General features: G+C 48.1%; 1 protein-coding gene across 15 annotated transcripts in view; it reads left to right on the top strand.

The window, feature by feature from the left end:
• The window catches only part of Ncam1 (neural cell adhesion molecule 1), a 299,701-nt gene extending 285,469 nt beyond the window's left edge, over positions 1-14,232 (top strand). For 7 of the 15 annotated variants that reach the window (XM_036192169.1, XM_036192174.1, XM_036192173.1 and 4 more), the window contains 4 exons: positions 9,666-9,873; positions 10,867-10,983; positions 11,973-12,791; positions 14,065-14,232. In XM_036192169.1, coding sequence (XP_036048062.1) covers positions 9,666-9,873; positions 10,867-10,983; positions 11,973-12,791; positions 14,065-14,185 — 1,265 coding nt within the window. In that variant the 3' untranslated portion in view covers positions 14,186-14,232. Of the gene's footprint in view, positions 1-1,785; positions 4,229-9,665; positions 9,874-10,866; positions 10,984-11,972; positions 12,792-14,064 lie in introns of those variants that run through there. The other 8 variants (XM_036192178.1, XM_036192177.1, XM_036192176.1 and 5 more) reach the window with 2 other exon arrangements.
• Positions 14,233-16,124: the final 1,892 nt, after the last annotated feature.

The following is a 16,124-nucleotide window of genomic DNA, read 5'->3' as shown; positions in this document are numbered from 1 at the left end:
CTTGTGCTAGTGGCCAGTCCCGTCATTAGGCAAATAACTCCAGGAAGATTCAGCCATCATTCTGCCTTTCCAGAACCAGCCAAATGCCAACCACAGGCAGGAGAGATGGTCATAGATCATGTAGATGCAGCCTGTTGGAGAGGGCGGTCTATGCTCTACCATGTTCAGGTGTGGTAGGAAGACAGCCTGGGGCAGGCCCATCTTGCCTGCCCTATCTGGAGAACTCACTTAGATGCTGAGCTCAGTTGTCAAGCTTGCTTCTCCCGGGAAAGTCAGGCCAGAAAGGGGATAGGCTTTCTGCCATGTAGGGTTATATGTGCCAAAGTGGGTAGCAACAGAAGGAGATCTTGGTGTGTGACTCTTTATAGTTGTTTGTGTGAGTGTGTGTGTGTGTGTGTGTGTGTGTGTGTGTGTGTGTGTGTGAGAGAGAGAGGGGGGGGGGGAGGAAGGTGTGAGGCCTCCAGCAGTTGGCAGGTGAATTTTGAGCTGTAGACTAGATGTGCCAATTGGTCAGTTGCACTGTGGGGAGGGTATTCCTGCTCAGTTTAGGATCCCAGTACTAGAAGGAGGTTCTTGGATGTGGCTACAGGAAGTTGCCCTCACTGTGTCACAATAGGATGTCCAAATGGAGGTGGCCCTGCTTTTCTTCTGTCCCTTCTTTCCTGTGTTCTCTGGTTAGTTTGCCCTTGAAATTGAAAGTGTGACATGTGTCCAGACCCATGCTTTGGAGCCTCTTAGGATTCGGGGACTAGTGAGGCTTCAGCTAACTCCTTTGCATCAGTCTATAAGCTAGCTCTTCCCCACAGTGAGACGTGATGGGCAGCATGCTTGGACATGCTGTGTTCCCAGGCTGGGTACTGCCAGCAACTTCACCTTCTAGGTTTCCAGTGTGAGCAAGAGAAATGCTGGAGAGTGCTCGACCTGTGGAAGCCTTGGAGAATTATCCTCCAGACTTCCACTTAAGCTAGACAGGGTTAGGAGGCACTCGCCTCGTCCACCATGACTCTGTGACTGCTGTCCAAGTGATGAAAGGGGACCGCTGTGGTTGGACTATCCTAGCTAATTTCTTAGGATGCAAAACTAAAACATCCTTGCATCAGAAGACGTAGATTTGTGGTCGAATTCTGTGGTCTGCAGGGTGGTAGCAGGTGAGATGTTCAGGACTGCATCAGCATGATAGTGGGGCTTGCACAGTAGAAAGACAGGTCTGCTTTGGCTCTCCAAAGGCCACCCGACATCCCCAGTGTCCTGACCATAGTGCAGCCGCCCACTGCATCTCGGCCTGGACAAGCAAAAACGTAGACACGAGAAGAGCACACTTGCTGCTGCACCTACGGGGCTTCATCTTAGTGAGAGGTAGCCTTCTCCTAACCTGACCCCGCTCTTCCTCTGCGGAGGCTCCGGCTCTCTCACTTTGATTTCCTTTGCTCGCTGGCCCCCAACCCCTGAATTAACCTGCTGTGCTGCTTCTGGCGTTGCTGAGCTGCTGACCCGTCCTATGATGTTGATACGGCACTGAACTCTTCTAACGTCTGTCAGCCTAACTTACTAAGTTGAATTAACCTTGGAGTCTTGTTTTTTCTATATTTGACCTATTTTTTCTTTCTTTTTTTTATCTATTTTTTTCCTCTGTTTCTGTCTCTGTCTTCTCTTTCCTCCCCTCCCACACCTTCCCTGTGTCTGTCGTCACACCTGTCACCTTGGACGTCACTGGGACATCCCCACTGCCACATTTATGTCTCAACAACCACCTGTCCTCTGGGACCCATTGCTTGACACCTACAGCCACCCTGGGAGGAAGCTCCACCTCCTACACCTTGGTCTCACTGCTCTTCTCTGTGGTGACTCTTCTTTTGCTCTGTTAGGAACTTGAAAACAAACACACACACACACACACACACACACACACACACACACACACACACACATTATAATTGCTTAAAAGCCCAGTTCCTATGAAAATGATCAGTTGTTCCCCCCTTGAAAGATCCTGTCAGGACTTCAGTTGTCCGGCCGCAGCTACTGAGCGAGAGTGTTCTGTGTGAACAAGGAAGGTCTTGGTGATTGGCAACAGATTTACCTCCTGAGATTTTTGTCATTCAGTGATACCTTCCTGTCACTTCGCATGGGGTCTTCTCCTTTTTTAATAGCAGTTAAGAGAGAGAAAGAGAGAGAGAGAGAGAGAGAGAGAGAGAGAGAAAGAATTTGAGAGATATTTCTTTCAATACTATTTTTCAAAAACAGCATTATGCAAGGTTTATGGAGATATTTCTGCTATCTGCTCCTTATGTTTTTGTTGTTGTTCATAAATACAGCAGAGGAAGAATTCTAGACTTCTAAACCTTGGCTCAGATTGTTAAAGTCACCACATGTGCCCTTCACTCTAACACTGCACCCTGCCCTCCACCTTTCAATAGGCAGTTAGTTAGCTTTGCCTGCATTTAAGTATTTAAGTACCCAAGTTGTACTTAAGTATTTAAGTACCAAGTATTTAAGTACCCATGTGGTGACTCACCTGAGCACTCTGCTGACATGATAGGTGAATTAAATCCTCCTGTGGCCCATGCAGTGGGAAAGTTGAAATCATCTATTTTCTGGAGCTGATGAACATTCTGGAAGGTGCTGTAATGCTGGTGTTAGCCCAACATCTTCTGCTGTCTCTATGAAGAAGGCCAAACTGTGATGTGCCCAATAAGAATGGGCTTTGGTATCTGAATCCCAACAGAGCTAATTCTTCCACTTCACAGTAGGATGCTTCAGATGAACACTAAACCTCCAGATCCTGGGATCTGTGGTCCAGGCGTGACCTACATCATCACCATAAGCACAGTATGCCAGACAGGTTGGAAGCACACACTGTGAATTAGTCATCCCCCATACCTTCTCCCCACATGCTCCAAAGAGCACAAGGTAAGGGATTGAGGGGATGTACTACCCTGCACCCCCTACAGTGTTAATACATTTGGGCAGTCTGCCTGTCAGCACTTCCAGAATGGTCCAGCTTCCCTAACGGCCACCACGGCACTTTTGAAATTATTATGAAAAGCCAGAATCTCCTGTCTGCTGTTGTACAATTCACCCAGAAGAGGAAATGGGTGTGTCACATCGGACACATGAGACCCAAGGCTGAATACCACCCGCTATTATCAGCGTGTGAACTTTGGGATGGACCGTCTAATGAATAAAAACTCCCTACCCTACCATGGCACCTGTCATTCTACCTATCTCATCTCTGAACATCTCCACAGATGTTTAATTTTTGTTCTTTTGGGTTCTTTACCTGTTTCGTTTCTGTTGTTACATTTTAATGCTCAAAGACTAGCCTTTCCTTTTGGGAATCCAAATGACCCTGAATTGTGGTCTGCAGGCAAAGCCAACTGTGTTGCCACCTGCCAGTATCCCCAGTGCTCAGCCTAGAGGCTTCACAGTGCTCAGCACCTAAAACTGACAGTGCCTCTCGCTCAGCTATGAACCTCTGCTCTGGATCCTTGGCCTCTTCCCACCAGCTCAGCGAAACAAGATGGCTCTTGGGCACAGGGCAGTACAGCAGAGAAAAGAACATGGGGCCTTAGGGTCTGATATGAGAATCGCAGGTCAGTTAAAGAAAGCTTCAGGGAAGGCAAGAGAGGTCCCACTGCGGTCCTCTTCTGATGGCCCTGGAGAGAGAGAGATATCACACACATTCACTTTAGGAGAACTCTGCCTCGGCCTCATCACTGACACACTCACAAGAGAGGGACAGTGTCAATATTTCTAAAGGGACCGTTGGAGATGAACCCTAAATGTCCAGAGCCCTAGCATGATCCTGTACTCTTAGCAGACATAGGTTCCATCTGGAAAACCTTTGGGCTTATTCCAGCCTGTTTATGGCTTGTAATGGTGTACTCTATTGGAGACAGCTTTCGTGTGCACTCACCCTGGCCAGACACTGGGTCCCTCCATGAAAGTTACGATTCCTAGCCCAGCCAGGAGTCCTTAAGAGAGCAGCCCCCAGGTAGCCCCAAGGGAGTGAGTTCACCCCCACACATACCTCTGCACTGTGAATCAGTACAGATACACCATCTGCCATGAGGGTTCTCTTATCATTTTTAGAATATTTATACAGCAGGTTCAGATCATGTTTTTCTACTAATAAGAATGCTAACGTCATTGTGTAGATAATCAGCAAGACTTTATGAAGTTTACACCTTTGCATTATTAAAGGATATAACAGTTCATGTAAACTCAACAGCGTGTTTTGATTTTCTTTGGTATTTGTGTCCAACACAGTGCCCAAAATAAAAACCTCTCTCCACCTCACATGCTCTTGATAACTGATTCCTAAGAGAGACATTAAATTGGACCTCACCCTTGGTGGGAAGGAGAGTTCTAATCAAAGGCATTTTCCCATGAAAATTGTTACACTTTTCTAAGTGATCCTGAAGATGTCCAGTTCCTGTTACCTGGGACTCCTCAGCAGACAATGAGAGGAATGAGCATTTGCAAAACTGAGGAGGTAGTCACTCTGCATACGAGTTCAGGGGTGGCACATTCCACCATATGCAGAGCTCTCCAGCAAGTTGTGTGTGTATGTAGCAACCTTTTCTCCTTCTAACTATACACACACACACACACACACACACACACACACACACACACACACATTCTTGGGGATCTTATAATAGATAGAAACTGACCGAAGCTTGTGTTAACAAGCTGCATTCTGTGCCTAGCCAGCTCCAGGAAGGAGCAAGCAGAAATATAAGGGGTTTCTGGGGAAACCAGCCCTGGAGTTCAACCATTCTGGTAACCTGACAGTCATTTTGGTACCAGGGCTTCAGCACATAGGGAGCCAGGGTACAATATCTCAGATACAGCTGGGCACCTGGAAAATGTGAGACCCATTTAAAGGCATAGGAAAATGGGTATATATATATATATATATATATATATATATATATATATATATATATATATATATATATATATGAGTCTCAGCCTTGGAGCAAGCCAATTGAATGCCAAAACTGCTTTGAATGCCAAGCTCTCAAGCCAGGAGCCAAAGAAAACAGACAGCCCAGGCAGGCACTGCTCAGGGCAGCTCTTACCAAGGCAGATATGGGAAAGCTGCCCTTCAAGAAGCCTTCTTTATGTGCAAGGCACCTTCTTTATGTGCAGGGCAGGGGGAAGGTCGTGGAGAAGATAGATGTCTGAAAGGTTTGGGGTTGTTTTGTTTTGTTTGTTTGTTTTTGCTTTTCCTTTTATGACTCATTCAATGAGATGTAGGATCTAGACCTTGTCTCACCAGTTTTCCTGAACTAAACTATTCTGTAACAAGGATGGGAATGTCTCCTGATCCCAGGACCCTTTGATCTGTATCACAGACTCCTCTTATTTCCATCTCTCTGCCAGGGCCACTATCATTCTCTCCAACTTGAGGAGCACTCACTCGCTGTAGAAGTGTCAGTCCTTGGAAGTGGTGGGCTGTGCCAGGCTCCTTTATTTCAGGAGTCTTTGCTTTCTCTCAGTGTTTCTGCATCAGACCAAATTTGTGACGTCTGAGACATGGAGCAGGCGACGACCCTTTGCTGATGGGTCCTGGAATCAGGCACGAGCCATGGAGATTGAGGAGAGGGAAGACCTAGGAATGGTGGCCCTCATGTGATTAGGGTATTTGTTCAAATCCCAATTGCTGATCTTCACTGCCCAGGTATTCTGGTTCTAGAATTGAAGAGCCCCAGATTCTCAGTATTTAAGAAACCATCTAGGAATTGCACTACAGGTGGAGAATTGCTGTTAAGTGTTAAAAGGTATTTGTTTTTCATGAAAAATTAAAATTGCAAAGCTAGATGACTAAAGATGTGGTCTACCAGCATTTTAGTATTCCAGGGGAAAAAAAAAGCACACTATGGAGACTGGTATCTTGGAAATAGTATCATGTGTGGAGTAAGTCTGGTTTGGAATGAGCTATTTGTGGTTGAGAAAGATTTGCAAACCATCCTTGACCCAAGGCCCTCCTAGATACAGGTATATCATCCATAGGATTACAACACCTCCATCAAGAGCATGTCTGGTCTCTGTTTGATGCTTCTAGAAATAGAGTGCTCACCTCCCAAAGCAACTCACACTGTTTGAATTTCGAAGCTTGTCAACCCTTCCTGTGGGGCTGTAGTCTGTTCCACGCCCCTCCCCTCCACCATGTTGGCATCTACTGATGCTATACAAAATACAGGTCCTTTTCCTTTCTGGAACACACATTTACATTTTTGGAATGATGTTCTCTTCTCCAGGCTGAATACTCATTCAGTCATCCAACAAATATTCTATGAACATTTGCCCTAGTCAGAGTCACCCTAGTGACTGGGGAAACAGAAGAGAGAGCAAGCCCCTGCTAGGGTGTCCTAGAGAAGCCATGCAGAGAGAGTATGTATGTAAATGCCCAGGACAAAAGGTCACATGGTGGCCAGAAAAGAATAGAGCAAAGCGACTTGGTAGATAAGGAAGGTAGATCTCCAAGAAGGTAACATGGGACCTGTAAGACAATACAGCTATATAATCAGCTAGTCCCTGGGGAGATGACAGGCTGGAATATTCATCAGGCAGCATGCAGACTGGCCTGGAACTGAAGGTCAGACCCTTAAGAGAGTCAGAGGGACTACACAGAGGCCACAACACAGTGAGACCTCTTGGGCCAAGGAAGGCTTTGAACTTTCTATCAAATGAAAGGGAGACCACCAACCTACTTTTTTGCTTATGTCATATCACAGTTTTCATCTTTGGATGCCTCCCTTCGAATGTGCTCACAACCAGTGAAACCTCCGGCTGGTTCTACTGGGTCCAGAGCAAACAACCATCCAATTGTTGTACTCTCGAGCTCAGAATAGCTTCTCCACAATTTATTTTTCCTCTTTGAAGAGATGAGTGGTCATGAGGCTGGATATGGGTTCAATGGTTAAGAGATAAGCAGTCATATAGGACTGCATTTATGTATCAAGATCAAGATAAAAGCCATTGCTGTTGAGATGGGCATGGTAGCTCATGCCTGTAATCTGAACTCTCAGAGGCTGAGGCAGGAGGATTGTCATATATGTGAGGCTAGCTTGAGCTACAGAGCAAGGTCCAGACTAGCCTGGTTACAGAGAAAGAAGACTTGGTCTCAAAAAAGTTTAAGAGTGTCACTAAGTGCAAAAATTCATAGGTATCCCCCCACACCCCCAAAATAACTACTTTCATGTTTTCAGCTCTTTCTTTATGAAGTAGGCACTTGACACCTACTGGGATGATTTTCCTATTCAAGGAAACCCCTTGGAATCCTAAAGATCAAGGAGATTAAGGTATCTCCTTCCTTTTACATGAGTGAAGAATAAGGAGAAATTCTCAAGTGGGCTGCTAGAAGAATGAGTCATTCCAGCTGAGGGCTGAGGCCAGTGGCTGCTTTCCTGATGTCAAAGCCCACACACCTGATAGCTAGTGTCCTTTACTCATCTTGGGCCTTCTCAGTGACCCCAGCTATAGCCCTCAGTGAAGGATTAGAAGGGACCCGCCCAAAATTCCAAGGAAGAAAGACTAAGAAGCAAGTCAAGGTGCCAAGGAGTGACAACATTTGTGAACCTAGCATCTCCCCCAGCTCAGGCCCTGGGGCCCCTAGAGGGATTGGTTGTGAGCATTCCTCTTTGAATGCCAAGCTCTCAAGCCAGGAACCACAGAAGACAGACTGTGCTGACCAGGCACAGCTCAGGGCAGCTCTTACTAGGAAGATATGGGGAAGCTGCCCCTTCAAGAAGCCTTCTTTATGTGCAAGGCACGTAGTTGGGCTTGTCATGGAGGGCAGGGGGAAGGTCATGGTGAAGATAGACATCTGAGAGGTTTCTTTTTTTTTTTTTTTCTTTTCCTTTTATGACCTATTCAGTGAGATTCAGGGTCTAGACCTTGTCCCACTAGTTTTCCTGACATAAACTATTCTGTAACCCCTACAAGGATGTGAAGGTCTCCTGACTCCAGTACCCTTTGATCTATATTCTGGGCATTCTGGGCTAGAATTGAAGTCTGTAATTAGGAAGAGTAGAATGATACAACCCCTAGAGAAGCACTCCAGTACCTAGTATGGACAGAGATAGGATACACAAGGAATGAAGAATGGTGGTCAGGTGTGGTGGTGCACACCTGGAATCCCAGCTCTCAGGAAAGGTGGGCAAAAGGATCAGAGCCCCTAAACAGTGAGACCCTGTCTTAAAACTCTAACGTCATTGAAAAGGAAAATGGCAGCCCACATGTAGTACCACTTATTCTGAGTTGCCCTTCTCTCCCATTGTCTGGACCAAGATGAGATTGGCAAGCTGCTGAAACAGGCTTAGCAGTTGACAAAGCATAGTGAACTGAGTATGGAGACGTTGGGGCCACTTCACAAATACTGTCAGCTGTAGTTCCTGCAGCCCGTCCACAGACCTGGGTATCCTCAGTCCCTTAGGGGCACAGGAAACATCAGACAAGGTCTAAGGGCAGGGTGGAGTTGCATTTGAAGAATGAATAAGTGAATGAAAAGTGCCTGTATGTCAGTCTGAGACTACTGTCTCCACAATGACTTCCATAGGCAGAATTCTGTTCAGAGTCTTGCTTCCCACAGTACCGCTATTGATGAAAGTCAGTGGCTCCCTCTCAGAAAACTGATGTCAGTGGGACCACACCGAGAACTCAGCCAGGGTGCTTCCGTGAGAGAATCTGTAGGCCAAGGCCCTGGGGGAGTGCTGATGGACACCATGGGGGCTAGACACAGAAAACCCAGCCAGAAGTAGGAAGCTGGGTACTGTCGGGGTGTGAGCATGTGACTTGGTGGACATTTGTCCTGTGCGTGGGTATGACTGTCAGTGAGAATGTTCAAATCTGGGTAAGTCTACAGGTTTTCCTGAAGTCTGATCCCAGCATGCCTGGCTCCCACATGGTGAGTATTCCCAGACCCTCTGCCTTATCTATGGGGTAGGCTGCTGTGTCTCAGGAGTTTCATGGGTCACATTCAGCTTCCTGCAGCACAAAAAGAAAGGGTAAACTGAGACCCCAGTTCCCTCATAGTTAAAGTCCTTTGGACTCACTCTTCAAAAGGGGAGAGGAAGTAGAATTATATGTTGGGCATCCCACAAGACTCGAGGCAGTGCTGGGAACCTCAAATGGGACCCTGTCTCCCACTCTGCCTAGAGCCACAGTACAGCCTGAAGCCAGCAGCCACTGCCTGACTATGCAAAAAAAAAAAAAATCAAAAATATTTTGCATGGTCCAGAGACACAGCAGGGCCCTCCTGGATTCTTCTTCACTAGATGTCCTCAAATACTGCCTATCTGCTTACAGAATTTATGAAGACCAATTGAGCATATGCCTTTGGGAGGAGGTTCAGGGTTGGGGACAGGAATGAAGACACAGCTCATAATCCCCTCTCTTCATCTTAATTTCTGGGAGCCCCCAAACCTTGTCTCCTGGGTGAGATGAGGTTATCCCGCCCCATCTGAAAGATGCAGAGACTCTCTTGTCTCTGTAGCAGGCATAAGAAGACCCTTGGGCAAGTACCACTGGTCACAAATGCCTTGGTTTCATGCTCAGGGCCCTACTCCACCCCCAGGGACAGTTGTCCATAGGGTCAGGGGGCTCATACCCCAGCCTGCTAACCACTGACCATCTCTCTCTCTCTCCCATTTAAGCCAATGGCAGTCCCACCACAGGCCTCAGCACTGGCGCCATCGTGGGCATCCTCATTGTCATCTTCGTCCTGCTCCTGGTGGTCATGGACATCACCTGCTACTTCCTGAACAAGTGTGGTCTGCTCATGTGCATTGCTGTTAACCTGTGTGGCAAAGCTGGACCCGGAGCCAAGGGCAAAGACATGGAGGAGGGCAAGGCTGCTTTCTCGTGAGTGCAAACCCGTCTGGTCGAGTTGGCTCTGCCCTAGCCCAGGGCCTCCCACTGTGCTATCTGAGAGTACCATGGTGACCTCCCCACTAGCCTTACTTGTTCCCACATGAAAACTCTGAGTGGTTATAAACCGTCAAAGCAAATCTCTCTAAGCATGGGTTTAAGGCAAGGTGGGGTTACCAGTTTGAAAAGCAGTGTCTTGGGTCTACCCTAGGTTCTAAAGTCTCATGAAGATTTGAAAATCCCTGAGGGAGTCAAGAGGGGGCTTGTCCGAATTAGACCTAGAGAGGGGGCTATGATGGGGGAAACCAGCATGGGAGACACACACTTAATCTCCCGTTCATTCAGGTACCTCTCAGCAAGTGTTTTATTTTGTAGCTACCAAAGGCAAGACCCTGTATCTTGGCTGTTGGGTACCAAAAGGAGAATAATGAATAGAGAGTCCTCTCCTCTGGGAGGGATAATCTATCTGTTCTCCCCTCCTGCGGCATCTGTTAGCTAGTTAGCAGGAGATTTTGAAGTCAGTGGGTGAGCGGGCCTGTTGTAGCAAGCTGAGAAAGGATGGAGTGAGAAGTTGAGTTGTTTAGCATTCCCACATGCCTGTAACTGTATATATACAGATACATATATGCACATGGGCCTATGTATGCACAGTTACAAATACATATATATGCGTGCATACATTTGTGTGCACATGGGTTGACAATGGAGATTTATCTGTACTGTGCTAAAAACTTTACATGAATTATCTCATTTAGTTCTCATACGTCTGTGAGTTATAAACTATTACTTATTCTAATTTACAGATGGGAGAACTGAGGTTGAGCTGGTTACCTTATATACTCTGGGTTAGGCAGATGTGGGAACAGTAATCTGGCCTGCTTTGCCAGCCCCAGGCCAGACCCTGATACCCCTCACTACAGCTTCTTTTCCTAGATGTCTTCCCTCTGAAGCCACCCTGGGATCTAATCAGCAGAACTCTCTCCACAGGAAAGATGAGTCCAAAGAACCCATTGTGGAGGTTCGAACAGAGGAGGAACGGACTCCAAACCATGACGGAGGGAAACACACAGAGCCCAATGAGACCACGCCGCTGACAGAGCCCGAGTATGTGGAGTAGGAGAGGCTGGCACCTCCTGGATAGATCCCCAGTTCCACCTCCTCACCCCATCCCACCCTTCCCTGCTTCTCACCCTCGGCTCCGGCCAAACATGGAAGCCAGAACTCTGGAGCCCTCGGTCAGAAGACCTCTTGGCCAGACAATGCCTGAACCCACTCTCCTCGGAGAGAAGGCATTCTTGGTTCTCCTTGGGTCATGGTGGGTGTCTTACCAGGCTCTTCGCATAAGTGGGGCTCACAGGACTACTCTAAAATTCCACACAGATTCTAGGAATGGCTTAAACTCATTGAGAGAGAGGACTAGCCCATTTCCTTTAGGGTTTCTTAAATATCTTCTATGATAGAAAAGTTGGGGACCTGGTGAGGTCCCCTGGCCTTCTTCTAATCAGAAACCTCAGAGATCCTCAGGTGCTCTGACCAGCCATGTCTATCATGCCCGCCAGGCTACTGAGGATCTGATAAGAAGTAATATACTTGAAGGAACATACATCTATGGCTGGAAGAGCCCCTGACACATAGGAGCCGCATGGAGCACTGATCCGCCTCATCTGTCCCCAGCCCTGCCTAGGATGAACTGTAAGGTAGCTGGACCCCATTCCTATGGGGCTCCAGAAACCTAGAGAGGTATAGGGACTTCAACTGCCTTCCCTGGAGTGGAGATCCTGGGTGGCACAAGAGAGCACTAGAGAGGTCTCTAGGGGACTGGAGCCCTGTGCAGAGAGCTGAAGGGGCGTCAGCACGGAGGAAGGCTAGCAGGTCCCTTTGAGACCGCCTCGTTCTTTGTTGTCTCCTGTGTCCTCTTCCGCCCGCCTGGGGCTTGTACTTCCTCTTCGTCCTCGTTTCTCTGTGGGCCCACGTTCCTGCCCGTGTATGGTTGCATGCCCACCCTCAGCTCCTCTCCTTGGCTCCTATCTAGCTTTTCTGTCATGTCTCAGCTTCATTGTCTATTCTCTTTCTACTTCCTGTCCTCCCCACAGGCTGCCTGCTGACACCACAGCCACTGTCGAGGACATGCTGCCTTCCGTTACCACCGTCACCACTAACTCTGACACTATCACCGAAACTTTTGCCACTGCTCAGAACAGCCCCACCAGTGAGACCACTACACTGACCTCCAGTATTGCCCCACCAGCCACAGCTGTGCCGGACTCAAATTCTGTGCCCGCTGGTCAGGCTACTACCCCTTCCAAGGGGCCTGGTGTCACTGCGGCATCCTCACCCCCAGCCTCGGCCCCAAAGGTTGCTCCTCTTGTTGACCTGAGTGATACCCCAACCTCAACTCCCTCTGCTAGCAATTTGTCCTCCACTGTCCTGGCTAACCAAGGCGCTGTACTCAGCCCCAGCACCCCTGCCAGTGCGGGGGAGGCCTCCAAGGTCCCTCCAGCCAGTAAGCCGTCCCCCGCTCCAACCCCCACCCCAGCTGGGGCAGCCAGCCCCTTAGCAGCAGTAGCCGCCCCTGCCACAGAAGCCCCCCAGGCCAAGCAGGAAGCCCCCAGCACCAAAGGCCCGGACCCAGAGCCCACCCAGCCTGGCGCCATGAAGAACCCACCTGAGGCAGCCACAGCCCCTGCTAGCCCGAAGAGCAAGGTTACCTCCGCAAGCACCACAAACCCTTCCCAGAGCGAGGACTTAAAAATGGACGAAGGGAACTTCAAGACCCCAGATATTGACCTTGCAAAGGATGTTTTTGCAGCCCTGGGCTCTCCTGCTGCTGCCACTGGGGCCAGTGGACAAGCCTCTGAGCTTGCCCCTTCCACTGCAGACAGCGCTGTGCCGCCTGCACCAGCAAAGACCGAGTACGGCCTCTCTTTGTCTGCTGTCATTGGGTTGTGTCCTGTGGTGGTGTGTGTTTGTGCTGTGCTGTGTCCTCCTTGTCTGATGTGTCCTCAGCCTCTCGCAGGGCTTCTGTGAAGCAACTGTCAGCCAGGGGCCTGGAATGAGGCAGGAGCAGGGGCAGGCAGTGGGGTGGGCAAAGCTGCTGCCTGCCCACTAATGAGGCCACGTTAATTATGTCTCATCCTTATCATCCTAGCCATGCTTCTCTTTTCCCTGGGATGCCTTGCAGTTGGGCCCACTGGTGAGCACAGCTTGAGAAGGCACTAAGGAGGCCAAGGTGCCTTTGTCTGTCATCCTGGGTGCAAAGTGTGTGAAAGTGTGTGTGTGTGTGTGTGTGTGTGTGTGTGTGTGTGTGTGTGTGTGTGTACTATCCAGGGCCAGGCCAAGAAAGGCACCATTGTATTCAGGAAGAAAAGAGGTAGCCACGGTGAGGTGCATATGCAGGGAGAATCCAGCCCACAGACAGCCCTGTCACATGCTGGCTGCAAGGCCTACCCCTACCCAAGACTCAGACACTCAATGCCTGTCTCCAAGTTCAAGTTCTCAACCTTCAGATTTCTTAAGTGTGATGCTCAGTGCGAGTCACCTGATAGCTACGCTTCCTCCAGTGCATCTTTAGGCTTGACTCTGTTTTGTGAGACCTGTGGAGACAGAGGCACGCCTGGACTTTTATGAACATTTATGTGGCTGTCCCTTCCGGTTCCTTGTAGCAAGTAGGCCCACTCCAGCCTCTTGTCACTCTGGTAACCGTATTTTCTCACCCTATTCAGTCACCATAGAGTTATCATCCTGAAATAGCATGGGATGAAGAGTTAGGGGCAGGCAAAAGAGAGGTGGCTTATGATTGGAGTCCCTGGAACTGGTACCAGAAGCAGAGCCCGGTACACCCCACGTGTCACAAGCTGAGATGCTGTGCTTTTGCCTGTCAGAGTAAGAGAAAGGACCTTCTCTTCTCCTGCCCAAGGTTAACACAGGGTCCCCCGGGGCAATCAAGGCAGGTGAGGGAAAGGACTTTACCCTGACTAGAGCACCTCCACCTACCTGCACCTTGAAATCACCTGGTTGCCCCAGGCATGAGTCATTTGGAGAAATCTGATTTCAACCTGCATTGGAGGTTGGATGCCAAAGCCCCACCCCCACCCCCCCCCCCCCGCCCCATGGCCTGGGAAGAGGGGCCGTATCTGCAGAGCGGTGCACTGTGATCTCAGCAACACTATTTCTATTTCTCTGCAGGAAGGGTCCTGTAGAAGCAAAGTCCGAGTCCCAGGAGTCAGAAGCAAAGCCAGCACCAACTGAAGCCAAGACGGTCCCCAATGATGCCACACAAACAAAAGAGAATGAAAGCAAAGCATGATGGGTACCTAGCAACAAGCAAAGATCAAAATAAAAAGTGACACAGCGGCTTCACCAGAGCATCCCCAAATCAATCTCTCTCTCTCTCTCTCTCTCTCTCTCTCTCTCTCTCTCTCTCTCTCTCTTTCACACACACACACACACACACACACACACACACACACACTCTCTCTCTCATTCCTCTAGTGTCTTTTGCCTTTAAAAAAAAAAACAGATAAACATGGGATCGCCTTTTTGTAGGTTTCTAGAAAGGGCTCCTTTGTTGCACACTCACTTGTAAAAAAAAAATGAGACAAAAAGGTTAAACCCACAGCCAAACTAGGACACTCCGTTCCCTGACACCATTTAAAAATCAAACAAAAGGACCCCAAATTAAGAATCTAGGAAGCTCAGAACGAAAAAAAGAAGAAAAAAAAAAATCTAGGTTCAGGAAGGCTGCAATTGGTGTTACCCAATTGGCACAGATCAGTTTCAGAAAAATGCTTCCAAGAACTCAGACTAACCGAATGAACCAAGTCCACAGTTTATTTTTATACTTTCGGTCAAGTTGGGACTCTGTAGAACCTCACAAAGAACTTATACTTTCCGTTCACTTTGTATTTGTTCGGTATGCAAAGTGTGGCACTCCAGCTAGCTGCGTTCGGTTCCCATGTAGACTCCCGCGCTGTTAGGAAGAATGCCAAATCGCAGCTTATTCCATTTCTTTTGCTTTTGGTTTCCTTGCACAGTCTCTTTACCTTCCTTTTCTTCCTCTCTTCCAACTTTGCTTTCCAGTGTTTACAAGTTGACAGATGTTCGACTTCAGTTGTGTTTGACGTCTGTGTAAAATAGCTGCCCTTTTTTTGTCCCCCACTTTGAGCAGCAAGTACCCCATAGAGGCAGGTAGAATCCTCCCAGGTTGCTTTCAGCAAAGGGTGAAGGTTACAAAAGATGATTGTTTACAGTGGGTCTACCCCTCCACCCCCACCAACTCTGATTGGTTGCAGGTTTTCCCTGTGTCAAACTGGGGTGAAACCCCTCTCCTTCTGGAATGATTTTGCCTTTTACCCCCCTGTTCGATTCTGTTGCTATTTCTTAGGGGAGAGGGGGATGTTAGACTGCTTTCAGATTAGCCGCCACCTGCCTGTGTCTGTGACACTGGACCTGCCTCCCAGGTGTCTGCGCACCCTTCCTCTGGAGGATTCCTTTGGCTTTGTTGAATGAAGCAGAGAAGATTGTATAGTTGGGGCTGGTCTTGATGAACACACTTTTTTTTTTACCCCAAACACCCCCTTTTTTGTAGAAAGCCAAATAAAATATATACATACCATTTCCTTTTGAGCCCAGAATCTAGATTTGAGCGGAAGAGCACGTGTGCTTCAGGGAAGTAGTGTCTCCTTTTGGAAATGTGCTGAAGAAAAGTGACATCGGCCTTCTGTTCACTTAGGCACCATTTGTAAAAAAAAAAAACAAATACTGTCTGGAGTTATAATACAACTTTCCTGGATCGGAAACCAAGTGGGGGAAAAACATACAGAAACTTTCAGGGGGATGGGAGGGGGGAGAAGGGAAAAGCCAGCCCTTTGTATAGAAATTTTGCTTTTGTTTTTCATTCTACTTTAGAACCGCAAGCTTGTGCACTGTGGATGCGTGAATATTTTAGTGTGAAACGTGTTTTTGTCATAGTATTGAAATAAAACTTCAACATAGTTTGGTTGTGGAAGGTATAGCAGATAGTTCAGAAAAAAAAAAAAAAAAAAGCTATTCAGGAAAACAAACAAACCCGAAATGTCAAAAGGAATCGAAGCCTTTCAAAAAAGGAAAAGACACACAGATGATGCTGAGGAGGCGGACACCAAGTTCAACAGCCGTCCATCCGACAGCCCAGGTTCCTTTCCCAAGTACAAAACAACAAGAGGTTAGGGTGGCAGAGGGTCTCCAGGTCCACTTGGTGGGCTGCA

This window comes from Onychomys torridus, chromosome 7, assembly GCF_903995425.1.
Source record: "Onychomys torridus chromosome 7, mOncTor1.1, whole genome shotgun sequence".
NCBI classification, from domain to species: domain Eukaryota; kingdom Metazoa; phylum Chordata; class Mammalia; order Rodentia; family Cricetidae; genus Onychomys; species Onychomys torridus.
The sequence above is the reverse complement of the archived record's forward strand: the minus strand, read 5'-3'. Positions and strand labels throughout refer to the sequence as shown.